At 43.6% G+C, this 19889-nt stretch overlaps 1 protein-coding gene across 5 annotated transcripts in view; it reads left to right on the plus strand.

Moving 5' to 3' along the window:
• The window catches only part of TPK1 (thiamin pyrophosphokinase 1), a 234657-nt gene that overhangs the window by 130694 nt on the left and 84074 nt on the right, over positions 1 to 19889 (plus strand). For all 5 annotated transcript variants that reach the window (XM_016157158.2, XM_016157159.2, XM_036230749.1 and 2 more), the window contains one exon: positions 14103 to 14249. In XM_016157158.2, the coding sequence (XP_016012644.2) occupies positions 14103 to 14249 (147 nt within the window). The remainder of the gene's footprint in view (positions 1 to 14102; positions 14250 to 19889) is intronic.

Below are 19889 nucleotides of genomic sequence, written 5' to 3' on the forward strand. Positions count from 1 at the left end.
CTCCCCTTTTTTCTTCATTTTCCTTTCTCAAGGAGACGTATCCAAAATTAGTACACACACACACACACACACACACACTCAGTCATAAGTGTGTCTGCACAAGCCACCTCTTGCATTTTGGTGTATAACCAACATCGTTCTCTTTGTCAAGTGCTAGAGCACCTGCTTATGCTCACAGGTTCTAGAACAAATGCTGAGCAAGCTAAGTATCAGACGAGGAAGCAAGAAGAAGAAAAGTATTTCTAGGCATAGAGTGAACTAGCAAGCTGTTGCTTAGATCATTTCGGAGGTGCCTTCAAAAGGGGAATTCACATCTCTGTTTTTCTTTCTTCTTGGAGATCAGCAATCTTTTTTATAGTGCTGTTCAACAAGAGAAAATGGATACACCCAGTGCTTTGAAGTGACTCGGGAGATGTTGCTACGGATATGAAAAGCTGACTGCCTTAGAGGCTGTGGCAACCTAATCCATTCCTGCTAGAGGAGAAGCACGCCTTTATCTGCCCTGGGACAAGGGTTAAGTGTGTGTCTGCTTACTGGGACTCTCAGGCGTAGACTCACTTGTCAGATAAAATTTCTTATTAATGCAGAGAAGCACGGATATGGCTGGGAAAGTGCTCCTCTGCAGAAGAACGCTGCTTCTGTGAAAAGGGCTTGCCGTGTTACTGCACTGTGAAGATGTAGAAATTGCAGACAGAGGAGGAAACTCTATCTTGAGGGCTTCTGTAAGAATAATACGCATATAATACAACATCCTGAAAATGCGTAATAGATTAAAAAATTTCTCCTCATTTTTGTATCCCTTTGCAAGACATCTTTATTATACACAGTAGTACCTACATCCATAATTATGGTTGTCCACAATGATAATAGTATATATATTTTTGAGGAATCATTTGCTTATAGTTTACATCATGACAATACTGAAATGATGTCACTGTCATGGGGATGTACGTATCAGATCAATATATTTTCAGTGGTAATAGGAAGAAGAGAAATGCAGTCAAGAAGAGAAATACATTTTTGGTGTTAGGTATACATTTACGTTCCATTTAAATCAGAGGAGATGGACCTCTGCAGTATTTACTTTCCATCCGTCTCCTGTCTTACTAGCTGGGAGCAGAGAAAGTCTTTCCGTCTCCATGACCGTCTGCCTTCCAGTGGCTGTTAGCATTGCACAGTCGACGCGCTGGGCCACGGTGGCAGACGGTGCAGGAAAATCAGGAGGCGCAGAGTGAAAATCAGATACCAGCTTCTTTCCCGGACCTACTGTGCACCTTCTCCTCTCAGCACAGGTGGATGTGTATAATTCCCAACATTCGGCAGCTGCATCGAGATATTTTTAAACACATTAGGAAGTGAGAATATCTGAATTCAGAGAGACCGATTACATTTTAATTATATTTTGTCATCCATTTCTATTAGAGATTTTAGGTGCCTATAAAATCAGACCCTAAGGAGTCTGATTTTTAAAAGCATCTGTATAAAGGAAGTTATTTCAGAAAGAGGAAATTATTGTTGAGCAAGTATTTTATTCCACATTGCACTCAGTTTACAATGATACGAACATGTAATATATTCAGCAAAATAGCAAATAGCAGTGCTTATATCTTTAAGGTGAACCTGATAAGGTGGTCAGCTGTTTCCTATGCATGTGTCGGCTGAAGCAAACTCACTACATGGCAAGAGATGAGCTTTAAGTAATTAATGTCACTGCAGCAACAGCTTTAACATTCTCATTTGACATTAGAAACCAGAGCATTGATGACGAAGTGCAAAATTTGCAATCAGAATGCTCTCTGTTCTCTCAGAAGGTGGAAGGGGGCAATTAACAAACTGTATTGCTCCGGGTTCCAAAACCAAGGATTGCACTACAGCAAGTCCGATAGCCACCTGTTATAAACTAGTCAATAACAAATAAAGAGTTTTATACCATTAAACTTTGGGGAAATAATGCCCTCGAAGTACTACAAATAGCTAAATCTACTCCGTCCAGACATGGAGACCAGGAGCTTCATTTATCACCTTGGACAAGAATAACCAGCAAAGACTTACTTTATGGCCGAAGCAAAGCAAGAAATGTTGTCGGGAGGAAAACAAATGATGATGATACGAGATAGGACAATTGCTATTAAAAAAAACGATCACGCGTGCAGCAATACTAATCTTCTGGCGACAAAGTGTCTCTTAACCGAAGTCAATCTGTTGACGAAAAGCTTTGGAAAATTATTCCTCCACTTGCTCAGTGGCGAAGACGACGAAAGAAAGAGGGTGCAGGTTTCGTGCTCTGGAATCTCGTTACCCCGTTTCCACAGAACGGGGAGGGCGTTTTGTGCCCTGAGCATCCTTAACCGTCTTCACTCCGACTGTAGTCAAGGCATCCTGTAGGCGAGAGAATTTCCAGCCAGGGTGGAAAATATCTGGTGCTTTTTTCCTGGAATGTTCCAGAATGCAGATTCGAATTTTCTCATTTATCTACCAGGCAGTCATTTAGCCTCTGTGGACATTTATATAACACAAATTGCATTATCCTTTCAAGCTCTACTTCCAAATAGCTGATTGTTTCTGAATGTGGCATAAATCATACTTTGAGTTTTCATTTTAAACTAAATGCCAACGGTGTTGAAGATGGCGGTGCTGGGTGTTTGGGGCCCTCTAGACCACAGAGGCTACGTCTTCCCATGTAGCATGGCTCTGTCATTCAGAAGCAGTGCCTTTGAACTGCCTTTCTGTAGAACTATCTTCATATCCTGGCAGAGCGAGGGATTTGGAGACCACAGTCACCTGCGGTAGATTTTGTAATACCCATGCTATTTATTGATGCAGACCATGATTCGATTTAATTTTACTTACTCATAAATATGTTTTTGACTCTTCTCTTCAAAGCATTTAATTTTCAGCAGAGATAATAGAATAAAATCAGGTCCAAAAAAAGAAAACCCACTAGTGTATGTTTTATTTATTCTGTTCAACTCTCCTTGGTACTAACTGCTTGATATAGAGAGATGTAAATACATGCAGATTTGCGCTTGCCATTGCTTGGAGTATTTACACAGGAAGAAAAATAACACATTTCTACATTTTTATACATATCACACCGTTGTTTCATTTATATGGAAAAAATGCCCCACCCCAGGGATCTCATTGATGTGGCTTGAGAACCTGTACGCTAGTTGATCAAGGGAATATTAGTCCTCAGGACAGATCTGCGAGGAAAGACGGAACTGTTATCACAATCAGGCTTGAAATGTTGAAAAAACTCACAGCCCTGCCCAGCATAGATCAAAAAAACATTCTTGGAACGAACTCAGTCATTGTCCTGTACTCTGTCATGACCAGGGTACCTGAAATTAAATGATTTTCATGGATTTTTAGTGGCAATATGAAGATAAAGAAAAAATCAGCATAGCCAGTAAGAGTTCTGAGAAGTGGTCACAGCAGTCACCAGTGTTAGAAAGGTTGCTTGGCGTCAACATGTGGAGAATCTTTCATTTCTAGATAAGGAATTTGAATTTTTGATCTGCAGGTAAAGAATGTTGAACGGAAGATCGTAAGATGATTTAGAAAAATATTGTAATTGTGTGCAAGTTGAAGGGTGGAAATTCTAATGACAGTAATAAAAATACCAGTTACAGGATTCTTTGAAGAATAACTCTTTAGTCCTTTTCTCCACCAAGAATTTAAGAAATAGGGACCTTAGAACTAGAATTAAAAAGCGTGTTTATTATGTGTGTACCAGCCACCTTGCTAAGGTGTCGTAGGTTGAAAAATGCAAACTGAATGAGCCAGTTTATGGCTGAGAATCTGAGGCTGTCAGAGTGGGTCCCCTGTGAATAGCTAGCCTGGAGTGTCGTCAGGGGGGGCTGCAGGTAAAGGCCGTGCAGGTAAAGGCCGCTTTACCTGGGAGTGAGCCGCCTCCTGCCTCATCTCTCCTCGTGCAGGTGTGGACTCTGCTGAATCCGGGAGATGGAATAGGGGCTGGCGAAACAAGGGGAGTGAGTGTTTTATTCTGAGTCTTCAAGGTTAAAGGTAAACACTCAGGCTCGGGATGTCAAAGGGCAGGCAGCACTGAAAGGAACAATCACACATGCGCACTTGGTTAGCGAGATACCTTACCTGTTTCCCTTATCGAGCTAAGGGAGTGAGCTGGTAGGGAGGCGGCCACACGTGCACAGTCTTGTCGAGATGGGTTTCGTGTGTCCTGGCCTCCTCCACTGCTGACGTGCAGCCAGTGTGCCAAGGACCTCTTTCAGCAAGAGAGTCTTCTTCTGCACAGGAGGCTGGAGACCCCTCAGCTGAGCTGGTCAAAAAGGCACAGGGACACGCGTGCGCGGTTCCCAGTGGTCAGTCAGCGAGGGCGCTGGGCCGCCTGGGCGCCGAGGCTAAAACTCTCTTCGCCGGAGGATTGTGGCCCATCGCAGTCGGGAGTCAGCACCAGTCCTTACCGTCGCTTCCGTAGCTTTTCTCGTGAATGCAAACACGCTTCTGTATGTCGCTCTTTTCAGGTATAAATGTGCCCCTTCCTCTGCCTTTTCACAATACTTTTCTCTAAAATAACACGTTCATGACATTTCTTAATGACAGAGTTGGACAAAAACACTCTGGGCACAGGAGTTCGTCTCCTTTAGGGGTTTGGGGTTGGCATCCTGTGGAAATCCTTATGGTAATCCCACCCCATACAAGGGAGGGAAGGGAAGGGAAGGGGGTGGCCCGGGCGCCGAGGTGTGACGTCTGTGGCGTGCTGAGAATTAAAGCGCATAAGTAGGGGAAGAGCCGAGGACGTAGCTGTGGGTCAGGACTGGGCTTCGTTGCGTAGATACCGGAAAGCCAGGACTTCGCTTTAAGCTGAGCATCCTCATGATCAGGTCGGAGATGGAGAATGCTGGTCCTCATGATCAGGTTGAAGATTACTCGGTTATAGAAGGCCAGGCAGGTGGCCAGTGGGGTTACCTGCGTGGGGTGATGCTGACTGAATTACACCTGTAGTGGAGAGGATGGAGTAAGAATTATTTGAGAAAAATCTTGAGTTTTCTTAGACTTCTCATCTGTGAGTAGAAGGGCCTCATTATCTTGCCAAGGCATTATTTACTTCTCACCCAAACAAGCTTACAGCAACTCATTGGACCTGGTTGAAATTTAAGTGGGATCCCTGTCGTATTGTTTCCACAAGCTGCCAGGATCCAGCAGGGGTTGTTGTAGTCAGTGTTTGTCAGTACGTTCTATTCTGATACCATAAAATCAGAAGGCCTTCATTTCTCTGGAGTCTTGTGCTTCACCTCAGTCACTGGAAGGAAGTATTTTACAGGCTCGTTAAAACATTCCGAGACTGCTGATTTTTGTCAGTTTGTTTTTGATCTGTCTGGATCCAGCTCTTCCCTTTGTCACCTGCATTTAGTCTCCTATCTTTAAAGCGTCAAGCAATTGGACCAAAGAAGTTCATCATTCCCTTCAAGCCTCACTGTAGTACACAGATCTTAGCAAGTTAAGGGAAGCTAGTTAAGAAATAATGTCTAACTCTTTCAAGACTCTAGTGTTGAATTTTGTTAAGTTGGCTATGTTAATGTTAGTCGTAATTATCAAACGGTAGGGCAAACAGATGTCTTGGTTGGAATGGTCCCAGTTTATGCCTATATTTTTGGTATAATTATTTACAGTGTCCGACTTTTAGTTTCAAAAGTATCTCCATTTGTATGTTAAATTGTATGGCCACACTGTCTATCAGAGAGAGCCACAAAGAAATTGTTCCTTTATGCATCTCCAGAATCCACTTTATGGAAAGTAAATGTAATTAAAATCTGCTGAAAGCCACTGGCCCTGCTGTGGACTTCATACGCACTGTATTGAAGTCCTTTTGAGGACAAATGGGCAAAAATGTGCCATTCGTTTACTAAAAGGGTTTTACTGCTATAGTAGACAAATGAAATTGCTCCTTCTTTTGATGTTATATTATCCCTTAACCAGTCTTGTCATGATTCTATTAAGGCAAATAATGCAAAGCCGAGTTTTTAATTTTTTAAACAAAAGAGAAACAGTTATTTACTCTATTCTGGTAGAGACAAGAGAACCTTACATGGACTGTTAGAAGTGAAAGAAATCTTTAAAAAAACATGATAGTAGATTTGATCTGTCTCCCGCCTTTATAGATGAGCCCAACCTTTAGAGATTGTCAGAGGCACAAGGAAGCCATATAACTTGTACATGGTTACATAGGTGTAAAGCCATATGCCATATGATAGTCAGATCTCCAGTGTATTAATAATCCAGGGTTCGGGCCCTTTTTCACTAGATGTGATTACACATGAAAAACTTAAAGCAACCCCTATTCCCACCACCCCTTTTAACTAACAAAAAAAAACGGTCCATGTAAAATACCGTGACTTGACTATAGGAAATGTGTAGAAACAGAAATTTGTTGGGGGGGGGGATTTTATATACTGTAGAATATGACATATTAGTTATGTGCTGAGTACTTATGCATATGCATGCACAGGTATTTTAAATATATTATTTAAAATAAAATATTTAAATATGTTATTTAAAATACTTTATCCATAAGGCTAATACGATTGTAACAACACTTGAGAATTACAAACTTTGAATCCTTGATACATCACAGCCAATAGAAAATATGGTAGGCATATTCAAAAATAAATAGACTTGCCCTGGAATTGTTACGTCTTACTTTTTCGTACCCTCCAAAATTCATGGTCCACCCTCGCTAACCTCTCCTTTACCAAAATTTGTGATGCCTTTGCTCACAACTCCAGCAGGAACTCCGCCTTTCCCTGAGGACACGCGTAGTTCCCTGCAGCCTTGGTAGCGCTACTGTTACGCTTCGTTTTCTTTTCCTCTCCCACTGCTGCTTCTGGAACGGGCCCTGGGAGTGGAGCCGGGGGTCTTCACTGCTCTTTGCCGTTTCTACGCCTGTGCTGTCTGAAACTCCGCCCGCCGCCACCCAAGCACGTGCGAATTGAGATGTGCTATGCAGGAAGGATTTTGGAGACCAGATGTGAGAAAAAAGAATATAAAATATCTCAATATTTTTTCTAACTTTGTCGAGATAGAACTGGCATGTAATATTGTATAAGCTTCAGGTATGTAGTATGTCTTGATTAACATATATACTGAGAAATGATTACCATGACGGAGGTTAATGCCTTCATCACTCACATATTTATCTTAAAATTAGAGGTTTGTACCGTTTGGCCAACATCTCCTCACTTCTGCCGCCCACCAACTGCTGGCACCCTATTTCGATGAGCTTGGCTTCGTTAGATTTCACATACAAGTGAGAGCAAACAGTACTTGACTTTCTCTGACTTCCCTCACTTAGCTCACTGCCTGTCCTCCAGGTCCATCCGTGTTGTCGCAAATGGCAGGATTTCCTTCTTATAGGTGAATAACAGTCCATTTCATGTATACTGTACCTTTATCCATTCATCCTGCGATGGGCACTTACGCCGTTCCCACATCTCGGCTGAAACAAACCTGGGGGTGCAGATGTCTCGTCGAGATCCTGCTTTCGTTTATTTTAGATATGTATCCAGAGCCGGAAGTGGTGGATCACATGGTGGTTTTACTTCTAAGTCTTTGAGGAAACGCCATTCTGTTCTCTACAGTGACTATGAATTTCCATTCCCACCAGCAGCACACAGGAGTTCTCTTTTCTCCACACCTGTGGAAACACTGGTCACCTGTTGTCTTTTTGATAACAGCTGTTCATTCTAACAGGCCCGAGGTGATATCACATTGTAATCCCAATTTTCATTTCCCTGATGATTAATGGTATTGAGTATCTTATCATTGACCTTTTGGTCACTTGTATGTATGTCTTCTTTAGAAAAATCTCTCTTCAGATCTCCTTCCCATTTTCTAATCAGATCGTTTGGTTTTTTGGCTATCGAGTTGTATGAGTCCCTTCTATATTTTGGACCTTAATCGCTCATCAGGTAAGTGGCTCGTAGTATTTTCTTCCATTTTCTTCCATTTTCTTGCCTTTTCATTATGCCGATAGTTTCTTTAGCTGTCCAGGGGAAGCTTTTTAGTCTGATGTAGTCCCACTTATTTATTTTTGCTTTTTTTGCTTGTGCTTATGGTGTCGTATCCAAAAAAAATCATTGCCAAGACCGATGTCAAGTAGCTTGTCTCTGAGTTTTCTTCTAGCAGTTTTACAGTTTCGGATGTCATGTTTTAAGTTTTTAATCCTTTTCAAATTCATTTCTGTGAGCAGTATAACATAGGGGTCCAATTTCATTCGGTATGTGGTTATCCAGATGTCCCAATACCCCTATATTTTAATACAGATTACACTTTAGACATAGTGCATTAAATAAAATATACTTTAAAATTAATTTTAGCTTTCTTTTTACTTTTTTAAATGTAAGTACCAGAAACTCTTAAACTGCACACGTGTCCCCGTTGTCTTTCCACGGGGTGACGCCGTCTGTTCCGGTCCCTTCCCCGGTAACCTTCACGTCGTCAGATCATACCACTCATCTCTCGTTACTGTAGACTTCATCATCCTGGTCCTGGTCAGTTCCCCTCACGTCGGGATGAAGCTAACGTCTAAGTCACCAATACCTTTTCCAACAACACTGTCTTAATTCATGGTAAATTTCACCTGCACGCGAATGATCCTTCCAATACACCGACCTCTTGATTCCTTGAACTTAACTCCCCAGCGGGGCTGCTCTGCGTACCTCCTGACATCAGCCACTCAATTCTAGGGCACACCTGGGCCTCGCCGTGGCAAGGTTTGTAAACCCGCCACCACCTCTTGTGTCCCTTTGTCTCTCCCCCTGGCGCCCCGGCTCCGGCCATCAGTCCCCCCGGTGCCGTGGTTCATCCGCCCTGTCCTTCCTCCAGCCCCGTTTCACTCCGCCGCTTGCTCAGCAGACACTCATCGAACACCTGTTATGTTCCATGCTGCATTCTAAACACCAGGAATAGAAAATCTCTGCCATTGTGTCGCTTTTAATTAGGACGACAAACAAGAGGACAAGCTAAAAATATACCTAGTCTGATGGTGTCAGATAACGAGAGTTCTAAGAGGAAAATCTAAACGGGAGAGTGGGGCTAGGAACCGTTGGCATGGACAGCCAGCGAAGGAGCTGGCCACGCGAGCGTCTGGGGGGAGAGCGTCACGGGCAGTAAGAACAGCCAGTGCCAAGTCCCGAAGGAGGAAGGAGTCTGGTGAATTCAGGGAATAGAAAGCGGGAAAGAAGTGGCTGGAGAAGCGAGCGAAGAGGGAGGGATAGGAAGTAAAGTCGGAGAGATGCCCGCACATCAGATCATGCGGGGCTTTGTAGGCCCTGATAAATGTGGGAAAGGCATTGGCTTCGTCATAATCTGATTTACATTTTAACAGGGTAATTTTCGATACTATGCTGAGATTAGATCGTGGGCAAATAAGGGCAGAGGCAGAAAGACCTGTTGGAGGCTATTTCAAGTGACATATAATGGTGGCCCACACCTCCTGACAGATTTTGGTGGCCGAGCCATGGTTGTGATGAGGTGACGGGTTGTGAGAAGTGCAGAAACCTAGATACATACTGAAGATAGAGGCCCTAGAATTTCCTGAGAGAATAAGGAAGGAGGATGAGAGAGAGAGAAAGATGACTCTGGATTTTGGCTGGAGCAACAGGGCCAGGGGTGGAGGGTGGGAAGCAGAACTGGGGGAAGGGCCAGGTTAACTCTTGACCATGTCGGTGGAGGTGTCAAGTAAGCAGTGAGCTGTACGAGCCTGGAGTTCAGGACAGAGACCTGGGCTGGAGATTTGCATTCAGGAACCGCTGACCTAGGCGGTATGTAAAGCCACAGGGCTGCATGGGGCCAGCAAGCACAGGAATGCAGTGACAGAAGAAGCCAGAGTGAGGGACCTTGCCCTGGGCCACTCCAAAGTTAACAGGTGACTCCAGATAAGGAACAGCTAGTGAGATTTAGAGAATGTGGTTTGCCGGAATCTCATCAGATGTAGCTGATCAAATAATTATCAGAACAGAAAATGGCCCATTGGATTTTGCCATGAGGATCTATAGATGACAGTTTCTGATGGTGTGACAGGGGCTTGTCTGTATTTACTATGATAATCTCCCATGGGCTCCTGGATTTCTTCTTTGCCTTCCCACAGTTTATTCTCAACACACCCGGCATGGCGACTTTTTCAAATATATTGATCATGGCTCCCCATTTAATAAAAATCAAAGACTTTAAAATAGCTTGACAACTCTCTATACAAATCTAGCACCTTTTACTTTGATTCCTATTACGACCGCCACTAATTTCTCATTTAATTGTAGCCACTAGCCTCCTGATACTCTTTGAAAGTGCCTGGGGCCATGTCACTGCTTCAGGGTCTCAATACAGTCTGTCTCCGAAGCATCCTGCCCCATGTTCTTAAGTGCTGGCTGATGCCCTCGGCTTTTTCAGGTCTTTGCTGGAGTTCTGTTACTCTTTCAGCGTGGCCTACTTTAGCCGTATTATTGGAGGTCGAAGTCCCCCTCCCTCTCCTCCCCACTCCCTGTATTTTTGCTTTTCTTTTCCTCCTACTCTTGTTCTCTGATAGCACTTGCTACCACCTTTTCACATTCTGGTGAATATAATTTTTTTTAATCAATTGTGTATTATCCTCCATTTGAATGTCAACTCCATGAAGGTTGGAGTTTTTGTCTTCTTTACTGATACATTCTGTGTTTAGAATAGAATGTAGCACATGGTAAGTGATTAATAACTATTACCCAAAGTAACAAATGTGAATTAAGTTACACTTTTCAAAAGCCACTGACTATTGGAACACTTGCCAATCAGGCAAATACTATTTTGTAGGAATTAGATGATGTTAACTCGGCCTAATAATTAGCTCCTTGCCTCTCCGGTTCTTTTATTCCGTTTTTCCTGAGTGTTTATATGCTCAGGGGAAGCTCAGTAAATTCTCGTCTCCTGCGTTGCAAACACTGCAGCTGGCATCTGTGAGTCACAGGCCCCTCTAGGGGAGAGACACTAGTGTGCCGGCTGCTGTGGCAGTGTGACGAGGTGTAAAAGGGAATAATTACGTTGCTTAACTGGGGGGCTTCGACGATCCACCTGACGCAGACACGTGTGGTGTGGACGTGGAGTAACAGTACAAAGAAGCATATGAAATTAAAGGGCTGTCATACTCACAGGTCCTAGAGAGGGACATGCGTGTCACGCCGTGCTGAGTCCGCGTGGGAGGAGCCAGGGAGCCGGGAGAGAGCGGGCGAGGGCCTGCGGTCAAGCGCCTTTGGGGGTCAGGGCAGGGCACACGTGCAAAAGCGTGAGAGGGTTTCACTGGTGCGCTGAATGTCACTGAGTCCCAGAGGGAGAGGGCAAGCAGGGGAGCCTGTGGCAGGGACCAGCCGCGTCAGCTTGGTGCACGCCGTCTCCTGGGCCGGCGCTCGCAGTCTGGGGGCGAGGATGCTGCGGCATCGGGAAAGTATAGTTTTAAAAATGTACAGTTCACTGGGCAATGTCACCAATAAACGCACAGGCCTTCGGGTCCACACAGAAGAGGAACCCTGGCGTTCCGTGAATGTCTGTTTCAGGTTGGACACTCTGTCCCAGAGGTGTTATTGCAAAATGTATGTCAACATGCAGGGGGCAGTCCGTGTCCTTTCTTCCATCTCTGTGAGCATCGGATGTCCTCCTACATCACTGCCAGAGCTGGAGGGGTGCAGGCTGTCCCTTGCCGACTCCTCCCACCCACCTGTGGCTTGCACAGGTTCCATAATGTTTTTAATCAGTCTCGCTAAGTACTTCCTGCAGGGAAAATGAATAATGATGAGAAGTAATCCTGCCGCTGCTTTTCTCTGAAAACCTCAGCGACTAATTTACAGGTCCCGCTTATTCATCATGATATCCCAGGGCGGAATTGCGGCTTACATGTCAGCCTGAAAGGTTATGGGATCCCTCAGGGTGCAGCGCGTAGTAACGAGAACCTGAGAACCTGAAAACGGGGTTCCTCAGTCTGCCCAGGGACCCAGCTGTTGTGTCGTTGGGCCTGGCTCCTGATGTGATACAGGATTGTGGGACAGGAAGGCGCTTTTCACTGGAGCCTTAGAACTGTCTCCCCTTTAAATTTCATATGCAATTTCATGTCTTTCTCTTCAGTGTAAAGCAAATTCTCTTTAGTTTTTTCTGAGATCCTATATAATTTTGAGGCCTTTCCCCACTGGTTGGGTATGGCTTCATCAATTAACAATCTCCTGAACAGGAATAGAAGCCATTTTCCTGACTTGATACCCCAAACAAAAGGTGCATGTTTGGCAGTTTTGAGCCTAATTGCTTAACAGTTTACCTCTCTCCTCTGAAGTCACAGAGATCCCTGTCTTTGCCTGTGTATTCAAAGTAATACAGGCTTTCTAGGGTGCGTGGTCTTCTGGGCTCCAAATCGAATTCTTAGAGTTCTGGAAAGATCTCCAAAGTTAGTATTAAGTCTTATAGATGTGAGGTGTACCTATCTTAAAATCCTGTAGCTTCGATACGAAGCATCTTATTCAAAGTAAAAATTTCCATTCTCCCTACACTCTGAAAAGGTCAGAAACAGGAAACTCATTCTAAACTTCTAGGTTCTTCTCTTTAATTTATTTTTCGTGTTTTTGTGGAATCCCATTCTGATTTCTTTGGTCCTTCAGTGTGGCAGTTAATCTGGTTCTTCCTTAGGCTGGCACGTCCTTTCCTGCAGTATCTTCACTTGTTCGTCAAACACAGGGACGTCTCATATGGGTCAGGCACTGCGCTGGGGCCCGGGGCCCCATAACCAAGGCCAGACGAACGCTGTCCTTGGCTTCCTGGAGCTTCTGTCACTTACCGTTCCTCTAGGCACGGGACAGATAATGTTGGTGCCAGGGGAATGTTGTTCTGTAAAATCATGTCATCTTTATGGACTGAAACATTATCTATGCTTTTTAAAACGTACTATTTTAAAACCTAGAAACTAAATACTTCATTTTAAAATAATTTCTATTTTATTTCGGGTGGAATGATTATTCCTGTTAGTTTTTATTATATACAAGATTTTCTTACAATATTTTAATGAAACCCTCCAGCCCTTCCTCTTTCATGATCAGTCTGGTACCTTTGACCATGCCGGCACACTGACTGTAAGATGAGGCCGACCAGAGAGAAGGCAGGGCTTCTTTTTTCATTCTTCTTGGCACCATGGCCTAATACCTGATGCAGAAGGAGACCGTTCCCGCGCCCCTTCACTCCTGCAGCCCACGCCTACCCAGCGTCTCATGTATAAGTAAAGCATCACAGTAATTTTATATGTCAATATCCCGAAGTGTATTTTCAGCAACAGGGAAACATCGAATTAACTATAATAATAGGAAATGCTCTCTTTCAAGTGGTAAATAAAAAAGTAACATGAAACTACATGTAACAATAACAAAAGTATTAATAGAAATATTAATGTAGTATCAAAAATAATTAAAAGAGTAGCAAACATTTTTTAAACAATCACTATGTTATGAACATGTTCTAGATGCTTTATGCTTATTAACTCATGTAATTACCTCATTTACTCCCCACGACAATCTTTCAGTTGGCCATTATTCATTTTTTTACATATGAACATAAGAATGAGGTACAGAGAGTTTAGCAGCTTGCCTAGTTCAGTAAAAAGACAGTAAGAAAGTTGCATTCTAGTGGGGTGACAGGCCTGCAGAACAGGCCAGTGGCAGGTGTTAGGAGAGTGTCCACAGGTGGTTCTGTGGGCGTGGGCAGGAGAGGCGTCAACCGCGAAGGGGTCCTGACGGCGAGGGGGTGGGGATGCTGGGCCGCATGGAAGGGATGCGTAAACAGCTCTAACGGAAGAGCCGCTGGTTTTCAGGGGAACAGGCAGGTGGGGAAACTGTAAAATTTGTACTTGAAAGAGTTGGTCTTGAAACCTGACCTTGCCACTCACAGATTATGGGACCTTGATCAAGCGACTTAATGCCTTCATCCGAACAACAGAAATGGCATCTCGCATTGCTGGCTTATCAGATAGAATGTAATTTTGAAAGCTGTGTTTAGGTGTTTGATGCTATTTAATTATTTAAAATTCTTTAAATGTGTGACTCTCCGCCTTACTTTGCCTTGCTCAGGTGGATATGATAGTGACGCTGGGAGGACTCACTGGGCGCTTTGACCAGATCATGGCATCTGTGAGCACCTTGTTCCAAGCCACTCGCATCACTCCTTTGCCAGTGATAATCATCCAAGAGGAATCGCTCATCTACCTGCTCCAGCCAGTAAGTGCAGGCCCAGCCTGACGTCGGCACTCGGCTCCCCCCCACCCCACTAACCCTGGGGCAGACAGGAGGAAAGGCCAGCCCGTTCGTGCCCTCGAACCCTGAGTGAACTGAGCTGTTTGCTTACCGATGTTGACTTCCGTCTGCCGCCTCTGGTCACTGCAGAGGAGCCTCGAAGTTTTCGTTTTAGGGCACGTAGGGGGAAAAAATTCTGTGACTTTTAACTGAATCGACTGGGAATTAAATTTAGAACTTTTGCATTTTGAGCAACTGAATGAGAGAAAAAGTCAACAGAGGAAACGCAAAGCTTGGCAGATATTTCAAATGGAATTCTCGTGTATTTTCAGTGCTGTCATCATAATTGGAAATTGGATTTGCTTTTCTCAAGCACTCAAACTCTTTAGCTTTTACTGTTCATAAGTTGCCTGCTTATTTCAGTGCCTCAGAATAAATGTATGACGATGATGTCATTTATGTCCAATGAGAGACATCAAGGAAATTTTCTAGCAGTGTAGTGCTTAGAACAGAATTCTCATTAATTAAACACATTTTATAAGGTTGGCTGGTGAATTTCGGTTTGAAAAATCATCACTCGGTAATATTTTTTTAAAGACAGTGGACAGTTTGTTTTTTTCTTTTTTGCCTTTCATGGTAGTTTTGCTCTGTTCCATCTGCTGTCCATCATCTGTCACGTGACAGTGGCTAAAATTTATTGTTTGGTTAATATAGTGGGTGTAATATATGCTCAGCATTGTTCATCCACTTTTGCTTTTTTTTTCTGGTTCTGATTATTTGCTTTCTGGAGCATTTCCTGTAAGATATGGAAGGGAAACTAAAGAATTCAGTTTTCAAATTCCATACTGTCCTTTTCTGTAGTCTGCAAACAGTTACAGAGTGCCAGGTACCTAACTGTTGTACTGCTCGGCAGATGAGGATTAAAAAAAAAAAAAAGGTAGCATATGATCTTTGCTCTCGAGAACGTGTCCAGTGAAACAGACATTTATAAAACATAAATATAATGCAAGGTTAAGACTAGTTAATACTAGATAACTGGTCGGTGATCTAGTTAGGAAGAGCCTTGAATTCTACACAGTGGAGTGTGAATTCTTTCGCCATAGGGTATAAGAAGTCATTAAAAGACCTCAGGTAACAGTTTGACATGCGCCGACGTGCTTCTCGGACTTCTGATTATTTGTTTGTTAAATGCCTGTAATTTCCCAACAATTTCCGAGGTTGGAAACTTCCCGCCATTGTGATGCATTGAGCTTTCTCTATTATATTGAACTGATACGATTGCCGAAGGGGTCGACTGTAACTTGTCACTTTGTAGGTACCTGGCTGATAGGTTACTAGACAGCTACCCATGCAGCACAATAATGTTTGAAAAGTAAAATTGAAAGATTAGCTAAGAGTCCTCATGAGCAGAACGGCGTCTGTCATTCGGGTCTTCTCGTTTTCGGAGTTCTGCACCTTCAGCGTAGCGTGCGTGACCACGGGCTTCCTGAGACGTGCCCAGCTTGGGAGCCGCTGGGTCCCCCGTCCGCAGGTCGCTGCCGTCAGTCCGGACAGCTCAGCCTTGACATTCCAGTATTGTGTCACCCTGTTCTTGTTTGCTCTTCTTCTGCAACTCCAGCTAAACCAATGGAAGATCCTCCAGTTGTGTCCTTTAGGTCTCAGACACTTCTTTCCTGTTTTCTGTGTCTCATCTCTCTGAGTCACGTTCCGCAATTCTTCATCCTTTCTGTTTTCCACGCCACTCCTCCCCTTCAGCTGTGTCTGTTTTGCCGCTAAATCTGTCCATTTTTAAATTCCCGCCGTGATTGTTCTTTCTTACACGCTTGCTCTTTACTCACATTTTCAAGACTCTTTCTTAAAATATAATCGCCATATTTATTTTATAGTCGAGAATAACTCTAACATCTGTGGTCTTTATGAATCAGCTGTCTTTTATGTTTAATCTTCATTCTGTGTTTTGTTTTTGGCCATAAACTCAGAGTTCCAGGAACATTACCTCGGGCATTATTTGAAATACAAGTTAAAAGTGAGTTCAAGGAGAACTGAGAGTAGACTCCTCGCCCAGTTACCTGTGGGCATTAATAACTTAAGTATCTATTTTGTTTGAGACGTTGGATGTGTAGGCGGGATGGGTTTTGCAGGTAATTCTGCTGCGCGTTTGACTTCTGGTCACAAACCCTCAGAGGAGACTCGTTCTGTCTTTTCAGCTGCGGAGAGCGAGGTTCGGTCGGGCAGTTCCCTCACAGTCCGGCGGGAGTGTCGTTTCTATTTCTCTCTCCACCGAGAGTCTCGCTTCCTATGGTACAAGCTCCCTTTATACCCCCACCCTGGGCAGACGTTGAGTTTTGTCTCCTGAATATTTTTCATACTTGGAGTGCTTAGAAACGGAAGTTCAGGTTCATCTGATTTGGTAAACACCAAATGTTTAAAAGATGAAACCTAGATTTGGTGTTCTTTTTCAATCAAAATTTAGTTTTTGGCTTTCAAGTATTCTTTTAACAAAACAAAACAAACATGTTTGATTCATTTTAAAAGAACTCTTTTCGTTTTTTCTAGCATTTTTAATTGTTTTCGATCGGTCAGGGTACTAATCTGTCATACTGCCTCTGTAAATCAGGTCCTGCCCTGCCTATACTGCAGTGGAAGTAACCCCAAAATCTCAAGCTTAACCGAGATTAAGTTTCTTAAGCCATTTTCTCATTCGTGGAAAATTTGGTGTGGTTAGGGCAGCGTCCTCTCTTTTATATCTAAGCCAACCGGATCATGTTGCAACAACAGGGGAAAAGATTGCTAGAAAATGTCCCCCCATGTTTTTTGTGTCACCTTCAGTGGGAACGCGTTTATACTGTCCGAGCCCAACTGCAGGGCAGTCTGGGAAAGGAGGGCCGTCGTCCGGGAGTGCAGCCCTGTGTGACTACAGCACAGTGTTTTCTGTCACACTGCCGGAACCTGAAGTTTGGAAAGGAAGTCTGGGTCATAACCCTGCATGATTTCTCGGAACACATACACACACGCGCATATGCATGCATGCATGCATGCATGTATGTATGTGCATTTAGTTACGTTTTACTTATAAAATGTGTTAAACTCTAGTTAGCTGCTGAAGCGGAAGCCCCAGTACCCCAGACACAGTGGTCATGGTGAGCGTACCTGTGCGGGGCAAAAAGCTCATGTAAGACCATACCCCCAGTCTCGTAGAACAGTGGTCCCCAACCTTTTTGGCACCAGAGACATGTGCTCCCAAGAGAACCTAATGCCTGGTGAGCTGAGGCGGAGCCGAGGCGGTGATGCTGGCGCTGGGGAGCGGCTGCAGACACAGTGAAGCTTCGCTCGCTGGCCCGCCGCTCAGCTCCTGCTGAGTGGCCCTGTTCGTAACGGGCCACAGACCAGGACCTGTCCATGCCCGGGGCTTGGGGACCCCTGCTGTAGAGGGAGGGCGATGTTTGGCGCAGACCCCCACCCGTGGGGTCAGCAGTGCTGTCTTTGCTTCTCTTCGCCACTCGATTCTGGGAAACTCTTCCCAGAGACACATCCTGGGTCCCTGGTTTTCAATCACTTTTAGTGAGAAATAGTAAGACAATTACTTACACTAATACAAAAGTCAGAAGAGTGTGTTTGAGGGCTTAAGATATGAATCTCACGTAGTCTACTATATTTTTAAGCACCTTTAATTGTTCACTTATGAAATGTGATTAACACTGAAAATCAATTACAGCTATACTAAAATTGTTGCAGAGAAACTTTCTGCATCCTAGAAATGGAACTTGCCTCTTGGAACTGGACTCTGCCAGGCGTATTTTCATGTGACTTTGTTTACCTGCTATGCATGTACTAGAGTATGCATATATATCAGGCAGTTTGCATATGCTGGGGCATATTCAGAAAGAAAATCTATGGATACTGTTCGTTGTTAACAGGACTTATAATCACAATCAGGATTAACAGAAGAAAAACCATAAATTTAAATTGAAACCGTTTTCAAATATTGTGGAATTGGGCTTAAGCAAATCAAATCTCCTATGCTTCCGTGCCAAATGAAGAACGGCTTAAACATTTTTTTAAATATTGTTTTTAACTGCAAGTCAGCAAAAGCTTTTCTCAAGGAAGAAGGTAATTTTGCAGCCTTTACAGGCAGCGTCTCACTTGGGCATCATGACAGTGCCGTGGGGGAAACAGAGCAGGGCACACGGACGGCCACACGGGGGTTTGACGCAGCTCTTGCCCCACTGCCCTTCCTCTTCCGTGGGGTTCGTGGGGTTAGCGGACCCCACGATCCCATTATTCCTAAACAGTGTGTACCTCAGCAGCCAGATGGTGTGTGTTTATGTGTGTGTATAAAAATATATGCTCTCCATATTATTTTCAAATAAGATAGACCTCGGCTACACTTTAAGGGTGTATCACACCTTACTGTGCCCATGAATTAAACCGAATGACGCTGAATGTTCAACTCTAACAAAATCTGCGTACAACAAGAGTCTTTATCATTTGAGCCAATTAAATGAAATTACCATTGAGCTTTGCTAAAATACTTAAAAAGTGGTAAAATGCAATATAAACGTTACTATGAGTGTTATTTTTGAGGACGTTATTTTCTAGAATTGGTTCTACAATTACAGGTTGCGTGAAATTGCAGATAATAGCAGGAGAAATGAGACATCTTACGGGAACTGATAAATGTTTCAGTGCTGTGTCTGCTGCAGGGCCATTAGGTGGCTGGCATAACCCTAGACCAGCGGCTAAATGTGCTTCTCGTCATCTTTCTGAAAAAGCTTCTCTACCTTCAGATCCTCTTAGTTTTTCTGTAATGTTCTGTGTTTCTTTCAGAGCGTCTTCACGTGAGGCTCTCATGCGACCATGTTGTATAGATACGGAATCGTCCTCCGGTACTGTGTCAGTCGTTCGGGACTTGCCTGCGTGTCTGTAGCGAGCCACTTAAAACCGTTTGGGTTGTTGCAGCCTAAGGTCTTTCATCTCTGTTCTCTTTTCGGTTCCCTTTCTGTGACTGATTTTTGTTCATTACAAATTGGGTTTTAAAACAAGGAGAAAATAGTCTAGTCCTGGTCTGTATAAATATGGGCAAATGTTTAGAATTTTTTAGCTGATTGGCTTTTTAGTATGTAAAGGCTTTTGTGTTGTGTTTTGGTATATCTCGCTATGATTCGAATGTCATTAGGAACGAAAACCTCAGTAGGCAGCATTTACTTTGAAGGACTGTTTAATCCGCCATGTTTAAATAGACCATTAAAAATAGAGTGCATTATAGCTCCTCCCTTAAGAGAAAGCATCCACCCTTTACTTCCAAAAAATGTGTTCTTAATAAGATATCATGGCCTCTTACTAGCAGGAGATTTTTTTGAAATGAATGAGAAACGTCTTAGACATAAGCACCGCTGATGGTCGTTGCCAGTCAGGCCTCTCATGTCCCTTATGAAGACCAGTCTGCGTTTGCTCCGCAGCCGTGCGGCGTGTGGAGGGCTCCAGGTTCCAGACGCACCTTCTCGTTTTCCAGACTGTGCTTCTCAGGAGCCCAGCAACATTAGCTTCTGTACACTGAGCATAAATTATCTTCTATCTGCAAGTTTTATGGCAGCTGGTAGTACAAATTAATAGGATTTATGACCA

Source organism: Rousettus aegyptiacus, unplaced genomic scaffold, assembly GCF_014176215.1.
Source record: "Rousettus aegyptiacus isolate mRouAeg1 unplaced genomic scaffold, mRouAeg1.p scaffold_m13_p_13, whole genome shotgun sequence".
In the NCBI taxonomy this organism is placed as follows: Eukaryota; Metazoa; Chordata; class Mammalia; order Chiroptera; family Pteropodidae; genus Rousettus; species Rousettus aegyptiacus.